We start from the raw sequence: 13,532 nt of genomic DNA on the forward strand, positions 1-13,532 counted from the left end.
CCTCCAGGTGGTCCAGATGTGTATTGAACTTTGAGAACTATTGAAGTCTGGTCAATTGTTAGATTTCTACACACACCTGCTTTTCCCTAGATAAGGCTGAGTCTTCCACCTCCTTCTGCCTTACCCAGCCTGAAGTCTTGTCTCTGCAGATGACCAGTCAGCACCAACTGGGCCCAGTCTTGGGGTTTGTGATGTGAACCCACACTCTACAGTTCTCAATGATGGTTTTCTTATTTGATAGCCCCCCCCCCCCCCCCTTAGCTGGGTCCTAAAGTTTGCTGAACATGCAAACCGTGTCTTTAAAATACCAATGCCTAAGTCCTACCCCACTCCAGTTAAATCACAATCTTTTGGGAGTGGAGGCTGTTCCAGAACTACCCAGGCAATTTTAATGGGCAGCCTGGGTTAAGATGACTGGGCTCTGGCACCAGTCTCCAATTCATTATATGTAGGAATCACAGGGGGCTTGTTAATGTGACGATCTTGTGGCAGGCCAGCCCTGGTTTCACATCAAACCTGTTACCCACACAAGCCCCATGTGCTCTTCTGACCACCAGGGCCTGCTTTCTTCCTTGAGAAGGCTGCCTTGCCTCTTAGACCAGAAGCTGGTGATCTTGTTCCTGCCTCCTCCCCCACAGGCTAGGGCCTTACCTCTGACTCATGCAGTGAAGCATTTAGGTTGTCCTATCTCTTTGCAAGTGACATAAGTTAAGGAGGTCAAAGGTTGGCCCTATACTATGTGAATGCTCTCAGTTTTTTTCTCCATGCCTTCTACTTTGACCCTTTGATTCTAGGGAAGTGGCCCATTCTGTGGCCCTTCTGTGGGCATTATTTTTTCAAGCCTTCACCCCAGATGCCATGTTTTATTAAAATCCTGCCTGGCTCACTTCATGATTCCCATTGCAATGACTGGAGTCTGCTGCTTTCAGGAAGCACAACCCACTCACTCCTTTGTACATTTTTTTCATATCTCTGCGTGTGCATGTGTGTGTGTGCAAGCAACAGACCTGTTATCCACGCACGCACACACACATGCATGTGTTTTGCATTAGAACTTAGTTCCTTTATAAAGTGTGTTACTTGGGACATTCCTTTGGCTCTGAGATCAGAGCACTTGTTCCGTGCCTGGAGTACTTGGAACTGTGCTATGGTGGGCTCCTTTGCTAGCTGATCTTCTGCTTCTAGCTGCTTCCTGCTTCAGCCTAGCCCACAATCTGAACTTGTAGGGGAGAGAAGGAAGTGGCAGGAATACCTAACTAAAGAACATGGCGGTGGGGTTGGACAGGGGGTTGGACATACAAGATGATGGGGTGTGTTCTGGTGACAGATGTCTCAGGGCTCCGATGATCCAAGGTCTAGAAAACTGATTGCAACAATAATAAAGAGTCTCTGAAAAGAATTAAGTAGTATCTGATACATTTTTAAAATAGCAGAGTAATTTCTCTTGGAATTGCCACACTGAGGTTTTTTTTCCCCAAATGGCTATGCAATTCTGTTTGACCAATTTGACAGAGGCATGAAAATATCCACCAACAAAGACACTGAAGTACAATCACTCTTGCAGTAGCTACTGGGATGAAGAGCACAGACGGGTGAGGAAAGGAGAAGGGGAGAGGGAGGGTGGCGGAGAAGAACTGTCGGCAGCTGGTGCAGTTTCTGAACCAATATGCCAGCCTGGATTACTGTGTGAATAATTAAGTGCAATTTTCTCCTTGGATGGGTATACGATTTTTAAGTGTTACCAGCTCAGACTTTACCCGAGCTGTTGTCAGACGACTTTCTTGAGGATGTCTTCTATGGGTGTGTTCCTAGACCAGAGTGTGAGTGACAACGTCAGGGAATTCCAGGTTAAACTTATTTCACTTAATTTCAGAAACAAGAGGGAATTAACTGATTGCAGGAAACCCACGACTGACCTTGTGTGGAGCATTTTCAAAATCAGGAAAATTCATTGTCTACCAAGTAGTGGGGCCAATGACTGTTGAGCCCAGTCTCTACTGTTAGTGCTTGGTTAAGTTTGGTAAGATAGCTTTAAGATGGTCCAGTTGAGAAAAGGTGAGGCTGGTAAGGAGACCTGTGGAACCAGGATGTGGGTCTTCCTTCCTTTTCCCATATGTCCCAGTCATCCACTTCGGTTTAATCCATTTCTTGCAGTGTTCAGGTTATAATGACAATAATCACTCTTATCACTACTTCCCCATCATCATTACCACTACTACTACCATTATTACCACCTCCACATCATATCACATCATCATTATCATCAACACCACCATGACTATCATTATCATCTGTCATCATTGTTACCTCAGTCATCACCACCACTATCATCATCACTACCATCATCATTGTCAACACTGTCATCGCCACCATCACTGCCATCTTCTCATCATCACAACCGTCTTCACCATCACCACCATCATCTCCACCATCATCACCATCACCACCATCTTCATCATCATCACCACCGTCTTCACCATCATCACCACCATCTTCTCATCATCACAACCATCTTCACCATCACCACCATCATCTCCACCATCTTCACCATCATAATCACCATCACCACCATCACCACCATCACCACCATCATAATCACCATCACCACCATCTTCACATCATCACCATCTTCACATCATCACCACCATCACCACCATCACCACCATCTTTATCATCATCACCACCATCACCATCACCATCTTCACCGTCATCACCACCATCTTTACCATCATCATCACTATCTTCACCGTCATCACCACCATCTTCACCATCATCACCATCATTATCATCACCACTGTCACTGTTATCACAGGTGCCATCACCATCACCATCACCATCATCATTGCTAACAGCATCATCACCATCTTAAAGCTATCTTACCGAACTTAACCAGATGGTAACCAAATGTTACCATCATCATGGTAACATTTATTGAGTACCTACTACATGTAGGGCTATAATTTAGGTGCTTTGGACGTTAACGCATTTAAAAATTTTTACAATTGCTTGAGTAGATTTAATGATTCACTTATTTTACAGATGTGAAACTTAAGACACAGTCTTGCCCAAGGTCACAAAGCTAATCAGTGACAGAGTCAGAATTGAATACTGGCAGATGGATTTCAAAGTCCACGTATTGAGCCACTTTCTACTCCGTTGCCTGGCTCATTTTGCTGTCTAAAAAGCTGTATTTGAAAATCCCAATTGCACGAGGAGCTTGCTTATACAACCTCTGGAGATCAAGACAGGCTCTATGCCAACCCGGGTCTGGTTCTCCCTGTTCTCTTTCTGATTTTCCTCTGGAGTCCCTGGGGGACACCTTGAAAAGAGGCCTCTTGAGGGGCATACTGATACAGACTTTGGCAGCACCCACCCCTGAGCCTCATGCTGGGAGTGCCCCCCTCCATATGTGCAATGAAGCATGATGAATGGTCCTGGACTTGAGTGACATCAGGCACAGCAGTGCAACCTGGCTAGTGAGAACAAGAGATGTCCTTTGAAATCTGTGGCAAGCAGCCAGAGGGGAAGGTGTAGGAGATCATAAATGCAAAGATGAAAGAGGTAGACCTGAAGGAGAGTAGAGATAACAGAGGATAGTAGGCAAGGGAGTATAAAAATAAAAGAAGATAGGCACTAAATATCTGCAGTGGAAGATGTAAGGATGCCGTGGAAGGAGCCACAATGTAATGGACGGACACAAGATCATTCCCAATGGCCAGAGTGGTGAAAAGCTCTGGCTTCCCTCCAGATCTTCAGAATCCAATCTAGGGCTGGAATTCATACTCCAAGAAAGGGTTATTTTCCCTTTTTTACTTCACACGTACAACCCAGAGTGAATCAGCAACCCCTCCACCACTACCACCAAAAATTCAAACAGATGTTGCAGGGCATCAGTACGGGTTTCAGGTTGTGAAGTGGCCACCAAAGGTGGAAACAACTGGAAAACATGTTTGATTTCTGCTATAGCTAGGTATAGATTGAGTGTGTTCCTCAAGGGTTCATGTGTTGAAATCCAATCCCATTGTGAGTTATCGAGAGGGTAAAAACTTTATCCAACTCTAGTGTTCAGAAGTAGGAACTTTGCAGGTGATTAGGATCAGATAAAGTCATCAGGGTGAAGCCCTATGACTGAATATGAGTAACTTTTCATAAGAGGGGGAGAGAGATCAGAAGAGACATGCATGTGTGTTCTCCATCTCTCTCCATGTGATGTCCTCTGCTACCTTGGGACTCGGTAAGAAGGACGTCACCAGGTGCAAGTCCTAGAACCTCCAGAATTGTGAGCAAATTAAAAAACCTTTTCTTTATAAAGCTACCTATCCTCAGGTGTGTTGTTATAACAATAGAAAACAGACTGATAGAGTTTCTTACAAAAATCTGAATGTTTAGTTTCTCCAAAATTGAAAAGATCTGGCAGCATCAAGCCCACATCTTTGCAAGGCAGAGGTGTGCTGGTAAATGTTACTGGCTCTGTGGGAAAACAAAAGTACCTTGATTTGTAGAATTTGGCAGTTTTCACGATGGAAATACTCCTCTTTGGCTCATCTCAAGCTATGCCAATGTGACATCCTTAAGATGCACACAATCAGTTCTTCCGAGCCAACCTAAATGAGGGTTTCAGTCCACGGGAGTATTGAGGTGACCCATTTGTCTCCCTTCCCCTACTAGAACCCACTGTATAGAGCAAACCTAAGGAGAAGGAAAACATTATCTCACCACTGGAACCAAGTCCTGTATTTGGGCAACTTTCAGAAGGTTTATCAAGGAACAGTCTGGATAAGGGTCAGTGAGTGAGTGAGTGCCCACTGACTATCAAATGTGAGAGATGGAAAGACTGGTCACCTTGGAGGGAGGAAGTGAAGGGACCTTGCAGAGCCTCCCAGTTGCCTATGGCTCCCAATGGCAGCTAGAGATGAGGGTGGGTCTGGAAATAGCTGATGGTGTGAATTCTACCTCTGTTCAGCCTCGAGATTCAGTACCCTGTCCATAGCTTCCAGTCCAGCCTTCCAGTGTCAGGGACAGTGAGAGGGTGACAACCTGGGTTAGTTATGTGGAATGAGGTTGGTTCCTACCAGGGCAGGCAGGCCTGAGTTGGCCAGTTTTCCCTACCATGGATGACCTGCGTGACACTCCATCCCACCCCTGTTCTTAAAACCTTTTCCTCAATCCTGTGCTCTTACCTAAAAAGCCATGTTCGTCAAGATAATTTTTTTTTTAATTCCTTTGTCTGGTCCTGAAAGAACTACACAGAGACTTATAGAGACTAGAGAATCTCTCAGAGCTAGTTTTCTCTTTCGGTACTATATACATAATGCTTTGGAAATAAAAGCAAATAAAGAGGAATTCACAATCATTTTTGATTGTTTGGTGTGTCCTCAACAAACTAGGACCAATGGGCACATCACTGTTCCAAGCACCTCAGTGAAGCTTCTGTGGCTTTGCCCTGTGGAGGTAAGGGAGGGAACCAGGTACCCCCAGCAGGAAATGAGAATATTTGGCTTACAGGGAGCGGTGCAAAAAAAAAAAAAGGTCCTGGAAAAGGATATGCTTCATCTTAGTGATGGGGAGGCCCAGGGAGATTGGAACCTTTGCAGCTACAATAAAGACACTGGTGAGAGACCCGTGACTTGAGTTCCATCCTCCTTCTACCCAGCCCCTCCTTAAAATTTCTGCTCAACAATGGATAACGTTCCTCCCAGTAATCCTCAGAGGTTCCCTGCTGCCTACTACAGAAGACATTGAAGTCTGTCTCCTATCTGGTTGGAACCTGTCTCTCTAGTCTGATTGTTTCTAGCATTTTAATTCCTAGATACCAGACATGTCTAGATTTACAGCTGGATGACATGGTTGGGGGTGCCAGGTTCAAACTTTAACCTTGCTATTTTCTAATAGTGGGACGTTGCGCAAGTTGCTTTTCTTCTCTAGACTTTGTCTAATTATAGAATGGGTAGAATAGTAGAGCTATTGTAGGGATATGAGAGATGATACATGAAATGTGTGTGGTACAGAAAAGAGTTTTAATGAAGGGTTGTTTACCTTCTGCTTTCCTCTCATCTGTTGCTTCCATTGTCTGTACAATCCCTACCCAAATCTCAGTATCCCTCTGACTGACTTGAAGACAACATATTTGGACGTCTTGTCCCATACATGAGTCAGAATTCAATTTACTTCTTGAACATTGCAAGTATTTATGTCTGTTTCAAGAACTAATTATTTTTTTAAGTTAGGAGTCAAGTTCTATTCAGCTGGGCAGCTCCACCCTTGTCTAGCACAGTGATTACTATGCTGTAGGTGTTCAATGAACACTTCATGGATGACTTGGAAGACAAATGGTATGCTGACATAAACCTGACCAAAAATTGACTTCATTGAACAATATTGAGGCTAAACTCCTCATTCATGTGTCATTGAGTGAATTAGGCTGTACTAATAGAGGTGGAGTAACTTACCCCAAGACTTTGACAGGATGTGAAAGAGCTGAAATCTAAATCCTGGTCTACAGCTAAAATATATAGTCTTTCTAAGGATCAGGCTCCACCATTTTGGTCGATCTTTTCTGCATTTCTATGAAGCACTTAAGATAGACATTGCTTACTCTCATTTTACAGAGAAGGAAACACTCTGGTGGCCAGAAAATGGATGCACTTTGGAGGGTAAGGGCAGGGTACTTATATTGGAGAAGAGCCTTCCTCAGACCTGATTTTATAGGGTTCAGGAAGGGGCATACAATGGGAAGGAGGAAGGGAAGTGGTTACTGAGGGAAGGCTGAAAACAGAGGCCACAGTGCTCCACATGAAGACCACAAGGCTGCTCCAACTTCTCCCCCAACTTCTAGTCCCATACCTGCACTGCCACTACTGAGAGGACCTCCACGGAGATTCGATTAAACTCGTCAAAGCAGCCCCAGGCACCAGTCTGAGCGAGGCCTTTGTAGATGTTGCCGCAAGACTGCAAGGAAATAGACAAGGATTAAATTATCAGCAGCTCCAGGCTTATCAATGCCCACCTAAAGTCTTCTTCCATCCTCTTTATTATAGATATGTCCAGTGCCCTGAAAAACCCCTGGTCAGAGGCTTGTATTAAATTTTCAAGAACAATTAAATTTTTTGATGGCGATGGTGTGTCAGCATAAACCGCAGAATCAAACAGAACCTTTACAAGATACTCGAGTGAAAAATCTCTTTCAAATGTCATCAAGGTTGCATTACTGTGGATTCTGCAGCTTTCAAACTCCCAGGAAATGAATAAAAGATGATTTTTTTTTCTTACACCATATAGACAAAAAGCCTTCCACTCAAGTCTTTGGCATGCACTGATGGAAAAGTTTATGTCTGTATCTTTAAATTCAGGCTGGACTACCCAGGTTTCCCAGAGTGATGGAGAGCTGGAGGTGTGGACGGCTGCAGAACCAGGAAAATAATCTTTCAGATGGGAGGTGAGCAAGAAAAGAATTTCAAAGGGAAGAAGGCATTTTTGTCCTAAAAGTAAGAAGTGTTCTAACATTTAATGCGAAGTAGTCAACTGTAGAGCAATACCATACACAATGCCCATGTAAAACTGAAGATGCTTTCAAGGTCACTGGCAAGATGACAACCTTAAAATGCTGGGAAAACGCAATTTTAGTGGAAGTCCCATTCATTTATTCGGTGGGGATTTTCTTACTGTCAGCTCTATGCATAGATCATGTGCTAGATACAGGCAAGCTCAGACCCTTCGAGAACTTTCAGGTAAGTTTGCAGAGGTAATGCATATAAATAAAGGGGGAAAATGCTACATGAATTCTGAATTCCAATGGGTACTACAGAGCACTAATGTTACGGAGTTCAGAGAGGAGTGGATCCAAGTGCTCCAGTTTTGCCAAAGAGGTAGTACCAAAGCACTTTGAAAAATTTATTTCATGAAACACTAGATGTTCCTTGAAGAAAGATTTTGTAGTCAGGTCCTGTGTTCCGGAACTCACTTTTTCTAGATTACAATTATACACTAGTAGGCTGAGGGGATAGCTTCATGGTAGAGCACTTGTCTAGTATGTGTGAGGCCCCAGTTCAATCCCCAGCACAGGAAACACCCACACCCCCCCCCACACACACACACAGAGAGAGAGAGAGAGAGAGAGAGAGAGAACCAGGCACGGTAGTGCACACCTGTGATCCCAGTGGCTGGGGAGGCTGAGGCAGGAGGACGCCAAGTTCAAAGCTAGCTTTGGCGACTTAGTGAGGTTCTGAGCAACTTAATGAGACCTTGTCTCGAAATAAAAAATAGCAATGGGTTGGGGATGTGACTTAGTGGTTAAGCACCTCTGTGTTCAATCTTTGGTACAAAACAACAACAACAACAACAACAACCACACACACTAAAATTTTAAAGGTTTTGAAGTTCTGCAACAAAAATATTGCTTTATTCTGGCAAGCATCATTTTAGTGGGAAGATCACAAGAACATTGTCAGAAGACCCAAGTACCAGAATTTGCAGAACTCTATGCCTCAGAACACACATGGGAAATGCTGGCTTGTATCTGTGTGGGCAGCATAAGAGAGGAAAGAGTTTCCAGAAGGAGGAAAGATAATGGAAGGAAAACGAGCTAAATAAATGATGTGTCCAGGGAAAAATAAAGGTGCCAATTTGGATGGAAAATTGAATTACTAAAGAGAGTCCTGGTTATAAAAAGCCTTGAATTATTATAAAGGATCTTTGGAGGAGGTTTGGAGCAGAGATTAAAGCATCATTTTGACAGAATCAAACATCCACATAAACCAGGTTGGATGTGGAGCAGTCTTTAAAGAAAGAAGGAAAACAACTCCCACCTCTTCCTAAGCTCCTGAAATTGATAGATTCATCTATTCATTCAACAACTATTTATTGAGCATGTGCTATCTGCCAGAGAATATTCTACGTTATGAAGAATCAGCAATCAAGAAGACAGACAAAGACTCTATTCTTGGGGTAATCCTATAGGTAAAGATTTTCTATCTATCTACTACTACCTACCTGTCTGTCCATCCATCTGTCCATCCACCCATCCTCATTCACCCACCCATCCATCTGTCTGTCCATCTCTCTGTATATCTGTATGTCTCAACCTGGTAAGTGGTACAAAAACTAAGTAGAAATTCAGGAACCCACATTCATGCTTTTAAAAGCTTTTTAAAGTTGTGTATCCCTTTCATCAAATGGAAACCTAAGATATAAAATTTTCAGAAGTAGACTTTCTATAGGTAGATGCTTGTCACCCCACTCATTACTCTCTGAGGACCTGTCGCAGAACCCCGGATGCCACATCACCCCATCTGTTTGCCCCACATACTCATGGTGTTATTAGCTAGGCATTGACCTCACCAGGCCATGAGATAGGGAGCTTCCGGACAGAGATACAGCCAGAAGGACAGTGTTCAAAAGCCTGGAGGTGAGGGGCATGCTGTAGGGAGCTTCAGTGTTGCTTGCAGGCCAGCACTGGGGGAAGAAGGACACCAAATGGCCAGGGTGGCCCAGGTTTTCAGCTGGACTTCAGAGAAAATGAAACCATTTTTACTGAAGGGATGGGAGGGATTGACCTGGGAGGAACAGAAGTGTTAATCACAATACAAGAGAAAGACATCCTAACGGAGATGTTTGCTGCCTCGTCAGAGGCTGAACTAGAACTTGGGTGAAGTTGGAGAACAGATGTGTGCATTATGTAAAAACGGACATTATGAAAAATGACTGGTAAATATGATTGGAAGACCAAGAGATCAGAGAGTTAGGTGGAGAGCTGTGGCAGGGTCATGTTTTAGAAGCCTTGGGAGTTGGGAGTCTCAAGGGAGTCTGAGGCTCAGAAAGGCTCAGAGTAATTCCAGACATTCTCAGGTTCAAACACCATTTGATGTTTCTCCAATAGCATCTTCAAATTGAGGTCAGGGGGAAGTATTGCTACTGTAATATCCAGAGCATCTCAGCACTAAAACTGCAACCGTTTCTGGAGACAGTGGCTAGATTTATGGGGTTTCTATAGAGGAAAGCAATGACTTCCCCTTTTCCCTACATCTTCATACTGTTCTGTAGCCATACCAGTTCCCCGGCACATCTAATCCTCATGGAGCTAAATGGGCAGATGCCCCTTATTGAACTCCTCAGGCACGGGGGGACATGAGAGGGTCTACAACTACTGCCCAAACTAAACTCTTCAGCTGCTCTGTTTGCTGTGCTATCCTCTGCAATGTTCTCACTAAAGACCTTTCCTCCTTCCAGTCTCCCCAACTTAATTCATATATATATATTTGTTTTTACTCCTATTCTGTAGGAGTGAAAGGTCTTTCTCAGGCCAGCTCTTCAAAATTAAATTCTCCCAATGGCTTCTGGTCCTTTCCTTCTTTACTCATCACCCTTCTTCTGCTCCCCTAATGCCCTCTAAGGTACATTGGCCATTGTTGCATGCTTATTTCTTCTAGCTTTTACTCTAGAGAGCCATGATTGGAATTTATATGGCCAGCTCCTGTAAGAAGAGCTCAGGGGGTCAAGGCAGACTGAGGGTGTGGAGACTGGTATTGTCTCCATGTAGAACTCAATCCTGGCTTCAAGGTTGACGCTGTAATGGGTTAGGTGTGTTAAAATGCCACACCCCAGATCTCATGTGCTCCTTAATGTCACCAGAACCATCTGTGGATTTCCTGTGTTCTGGAATGTTCCAGGGCTTGGAGCTTGTAAAGTACACATTAGCACCCAGGATTGTGCTGTCTGGGTGCTAATCAGCTCCTCTGATTATTTAGCATGCGTTTTGGCCCTCCTGATGGCCTGACCTATCTATCCATCTTTCTGGTTGACCTATCATCTATTAGTAACCCGTCTATCATCTATTTATCCTATCTATCAACCATTCACCATGTATAACCCATCAATCATGTATGAATGTATCTATCTATATAGTTCCTTATCTGTATCATTTGTAGGGTTCACTGTTCCCCCCCACCACTTTCTTTCTTTGTCCTAACCAAAAATAGTGGTTAATTGCCTTGGCCATTCTATGACCTAGCCAGCTGCAGGATGTATCCAGCAGGCCTGAACCATTGCAGGGGTTTTGATAATAGTGTTTAGATTATCGCTCAAAACACTGAAAGAAACTGGTTTCAGCTCTGATCAAAAATTCCTTAAACCTTCATATAAATTACTCCATGTACTGACCCCCCTTGCCAAAGACACTCTTAGGCAGAACACCCCTTTTCACTTGCTGTCAGGAGAAGCTAAGGCACTCTATCTTCCTCTAATTAATATTTTGGATGGATCACCAGGGCATTTAGTGTTCTCTCCTCTTCCCTATCCTTCTTTCCCTCCCTTTCTCTCTCCCTCTGTCTCTTTCTTGTGTGCTGAGGATTGGTACTACTATGGGCTCATGGCTTTGTGCTTGGTGAGCAAGTGCTCTGCCACTGAGCTGCACCCCTAGCCTTCAGTGCCTTCTTTCTTTGGAATCCCATCCAGCCCCATCTTGGGGATGGTTTGGGGCACTCCCTTGTGGGAAGTTCCCTACAGCTGCTTCTGGGGTGACTCCAGCTGCAGATTTTGTCAGGATGAAACATCATCTATTTTTGGTATCCTTCCACAATGCCCAACCCATGCTGAGCAGTGACAGTACCCAACAAATTAGCTTGATTTCATAATCAAAAGTAACTCCTGAATGACCAAGGGACAAGGAGGCTTAAGAACAGCTTAGTGAGGTTGTCCGGCTACCAGGGATATTTGGTGCCCAGCATGGGTCACCTTTATTCTGGTGTGTGGCATTAAGACTGTACCTTTTGATATTGCTCTGCTCTGTGTCTGGTCTAGATATGATGGCTGAAGTTTCTCTCATAGTTCAAATGAACCAAGGAACCACTCTTCCTCCTACCTTGTACTCTGAGAGGATTGAGTGGGGTTAGGGCTCAGTGAATTGGGTAAAATGGCCTTGGTGATCCCTGGGTATGTAGTCAACTCATCTCTTCTGACTGCCACGCTAGGTGTGGCTTTGAAGATGTCCACTGATTGTCTTCAGTCAATATAGTGCATCTTCTACATCAAAATAAGTATGCCTTTTAGAACTTTCCCCTGGGGAAACTACTCATTGCAGCCATATTGCCAGTTCTCCATTATAGAAGAATCTAGAAACTTAAAATCATCCTTAAGATTGAATTTATTTCTTTATGGGGGAAACAATATTTTCTTCCAACCTGATTTAAAAAGAAACATTATCTGATTGCACTCATCGAAGAAAAGCAGCTGTGCTAAAATTCAGGGGACATGGACCCAGGGGAGGGCAGTTTTGTTTGCTTGCCGTGAGAACACATAGTGCTACAGGACTCTGCTAGTCTTTGCACAGAAAAGCCACACACAAGAGACATTATTAGTTATAGAAGAGTCTCATTTAAAAAGCCCTGTAACTCTTTAACTGCAAGAGTTAACGTTGAAATCTCTAAAATGATTTCTACAGTAAACTGATTTTATAGGTGATATATTACATGATTTATATATTTAATGCAGCAGTTTCTATTTTTCTACTGTAGTTATCTTATTTATAAGAGGGAGGTAAGGCAGTGGACAAAAACACATAAAATATAACAAAATAAAAATAATGGGATGGTGGACAGTGAGGAAATCTATTACTACAGATTTAGAAAATGAATTCAGTGTGAACAGAACGTTTCTAGCAAAGAAGGGACCTCATGGGCCTTTTGTTTCTCTAGCTTTTCTCTGTGACACAACCTGGAGCACATTAATTCTTAAGAATGACAAGTTGTTGAATAAAGCACATTAGCTTTGCACCTGACTCCTGCAGGCATCTCTTGCAATGAGTGGGGTCAATCTATTCTATTTTAGAAGTCACACTTGGTCTCATAAAATATGACAGGGAATGGCTGCATTCCAGAGAGCTCAAAAACAGTGCCACACAAAGACAAGAGTCTTCATCAGGGCCACTATGAGCCTTTCTGGGCTTCTAGATCAAATAGTAAACTTTATATAGGGTTTTAGATGCATGTTGTTTCTTCATTTTTACAGATGATGAAGGGAAAATCCACAAGGTGAAGTCACTCATCTGTGGACACAAAGCTCATTAGTAGAATCAGAATGTGTGGGGCTGTGCCTTCTTGTCGCATATGAGGTTTGCAGAGAGGCCCACAAGGTCCAAGGTCAAAGATTCTCAGATTCACTGTGAAGGAGCCAACAGAAACCCCTTTGTCTGAACTCTTTGACCTCGGGGAGATGGCCAAACAGAGTGTGGATAAACCTTGTGCCTGGTTTGCGCTACCGCCCAACTCCTAATCTCTCCCAAAGCTGGGTCGACCTGTACCTTGTAGTCCATCTGCTCCGAGCAGTTAAACACATAGACCATGATGCCCAGTGCTCGGCCCAGGTCCTTGGTAGTTTCGGTCTTGCCTGTGCCTGCAGGTCCTGCTGGAGCTCCACTCATGGTCAAGTGCAGAGACTGGGTGAGGGTGATGTAGCACCTGCCAAGCACAGGAAGGCAATTGTCATCCTCAGTGAAACAGGTGGGCCCTGCAGAGTCCCAGAGAAATCCAGGTTCAAGGCCA

At 43.8% G+C, this 13,532-nt stretch overlaps 1 protein-coding gene across 2 annotated transcripts in view; it reads right to left on the reverse strand.

The window, feature by feature from the left end:
• The window catches only part of Dnah9 (dynein axonemal heavy chain 9), a 330,995-nt gene that overhangs the window by 208,153 nt on the left and 109,310 nt on the right, over positions 1–13,532 (reverse strand). For both annotated transcript variants that reach the window (XM_046420725.1, XM_058571595.1), the window contains exons 27-28: positions 13,292–13,448; positions 6,844–6,948 (exon numbers count right to left, since the gene is read on the reverse strand). In XM_046420725.1, the coding sequence (XP_046276681.1) occupies positions 6,844–6,948; positions 13,292–13,448 (262 nt within the window). The remainder of the gene's footprint in view (positions 1–6,843; positions 6,949–13,291; positions 13,449–13,532) is intronic.

The sequence above is a fragment of the Marmota monax genome, unplaced genomic scaffold (genome assembly GCF_021218885.2).
Source record: "Marmota monax isolate L192 unplaced genomic scaffold, Marmota_monax_Labrador192_F-V1.1 WCK01_AAM20220418_F8-fsc00274, whole genome shotgun sequence".
NCBI classification, from domain to species: Eukaryota; Metazoa; Chordata; class Mammalia; order Rodentia; family Sciuridae; genus Marmota; species Marmota monax.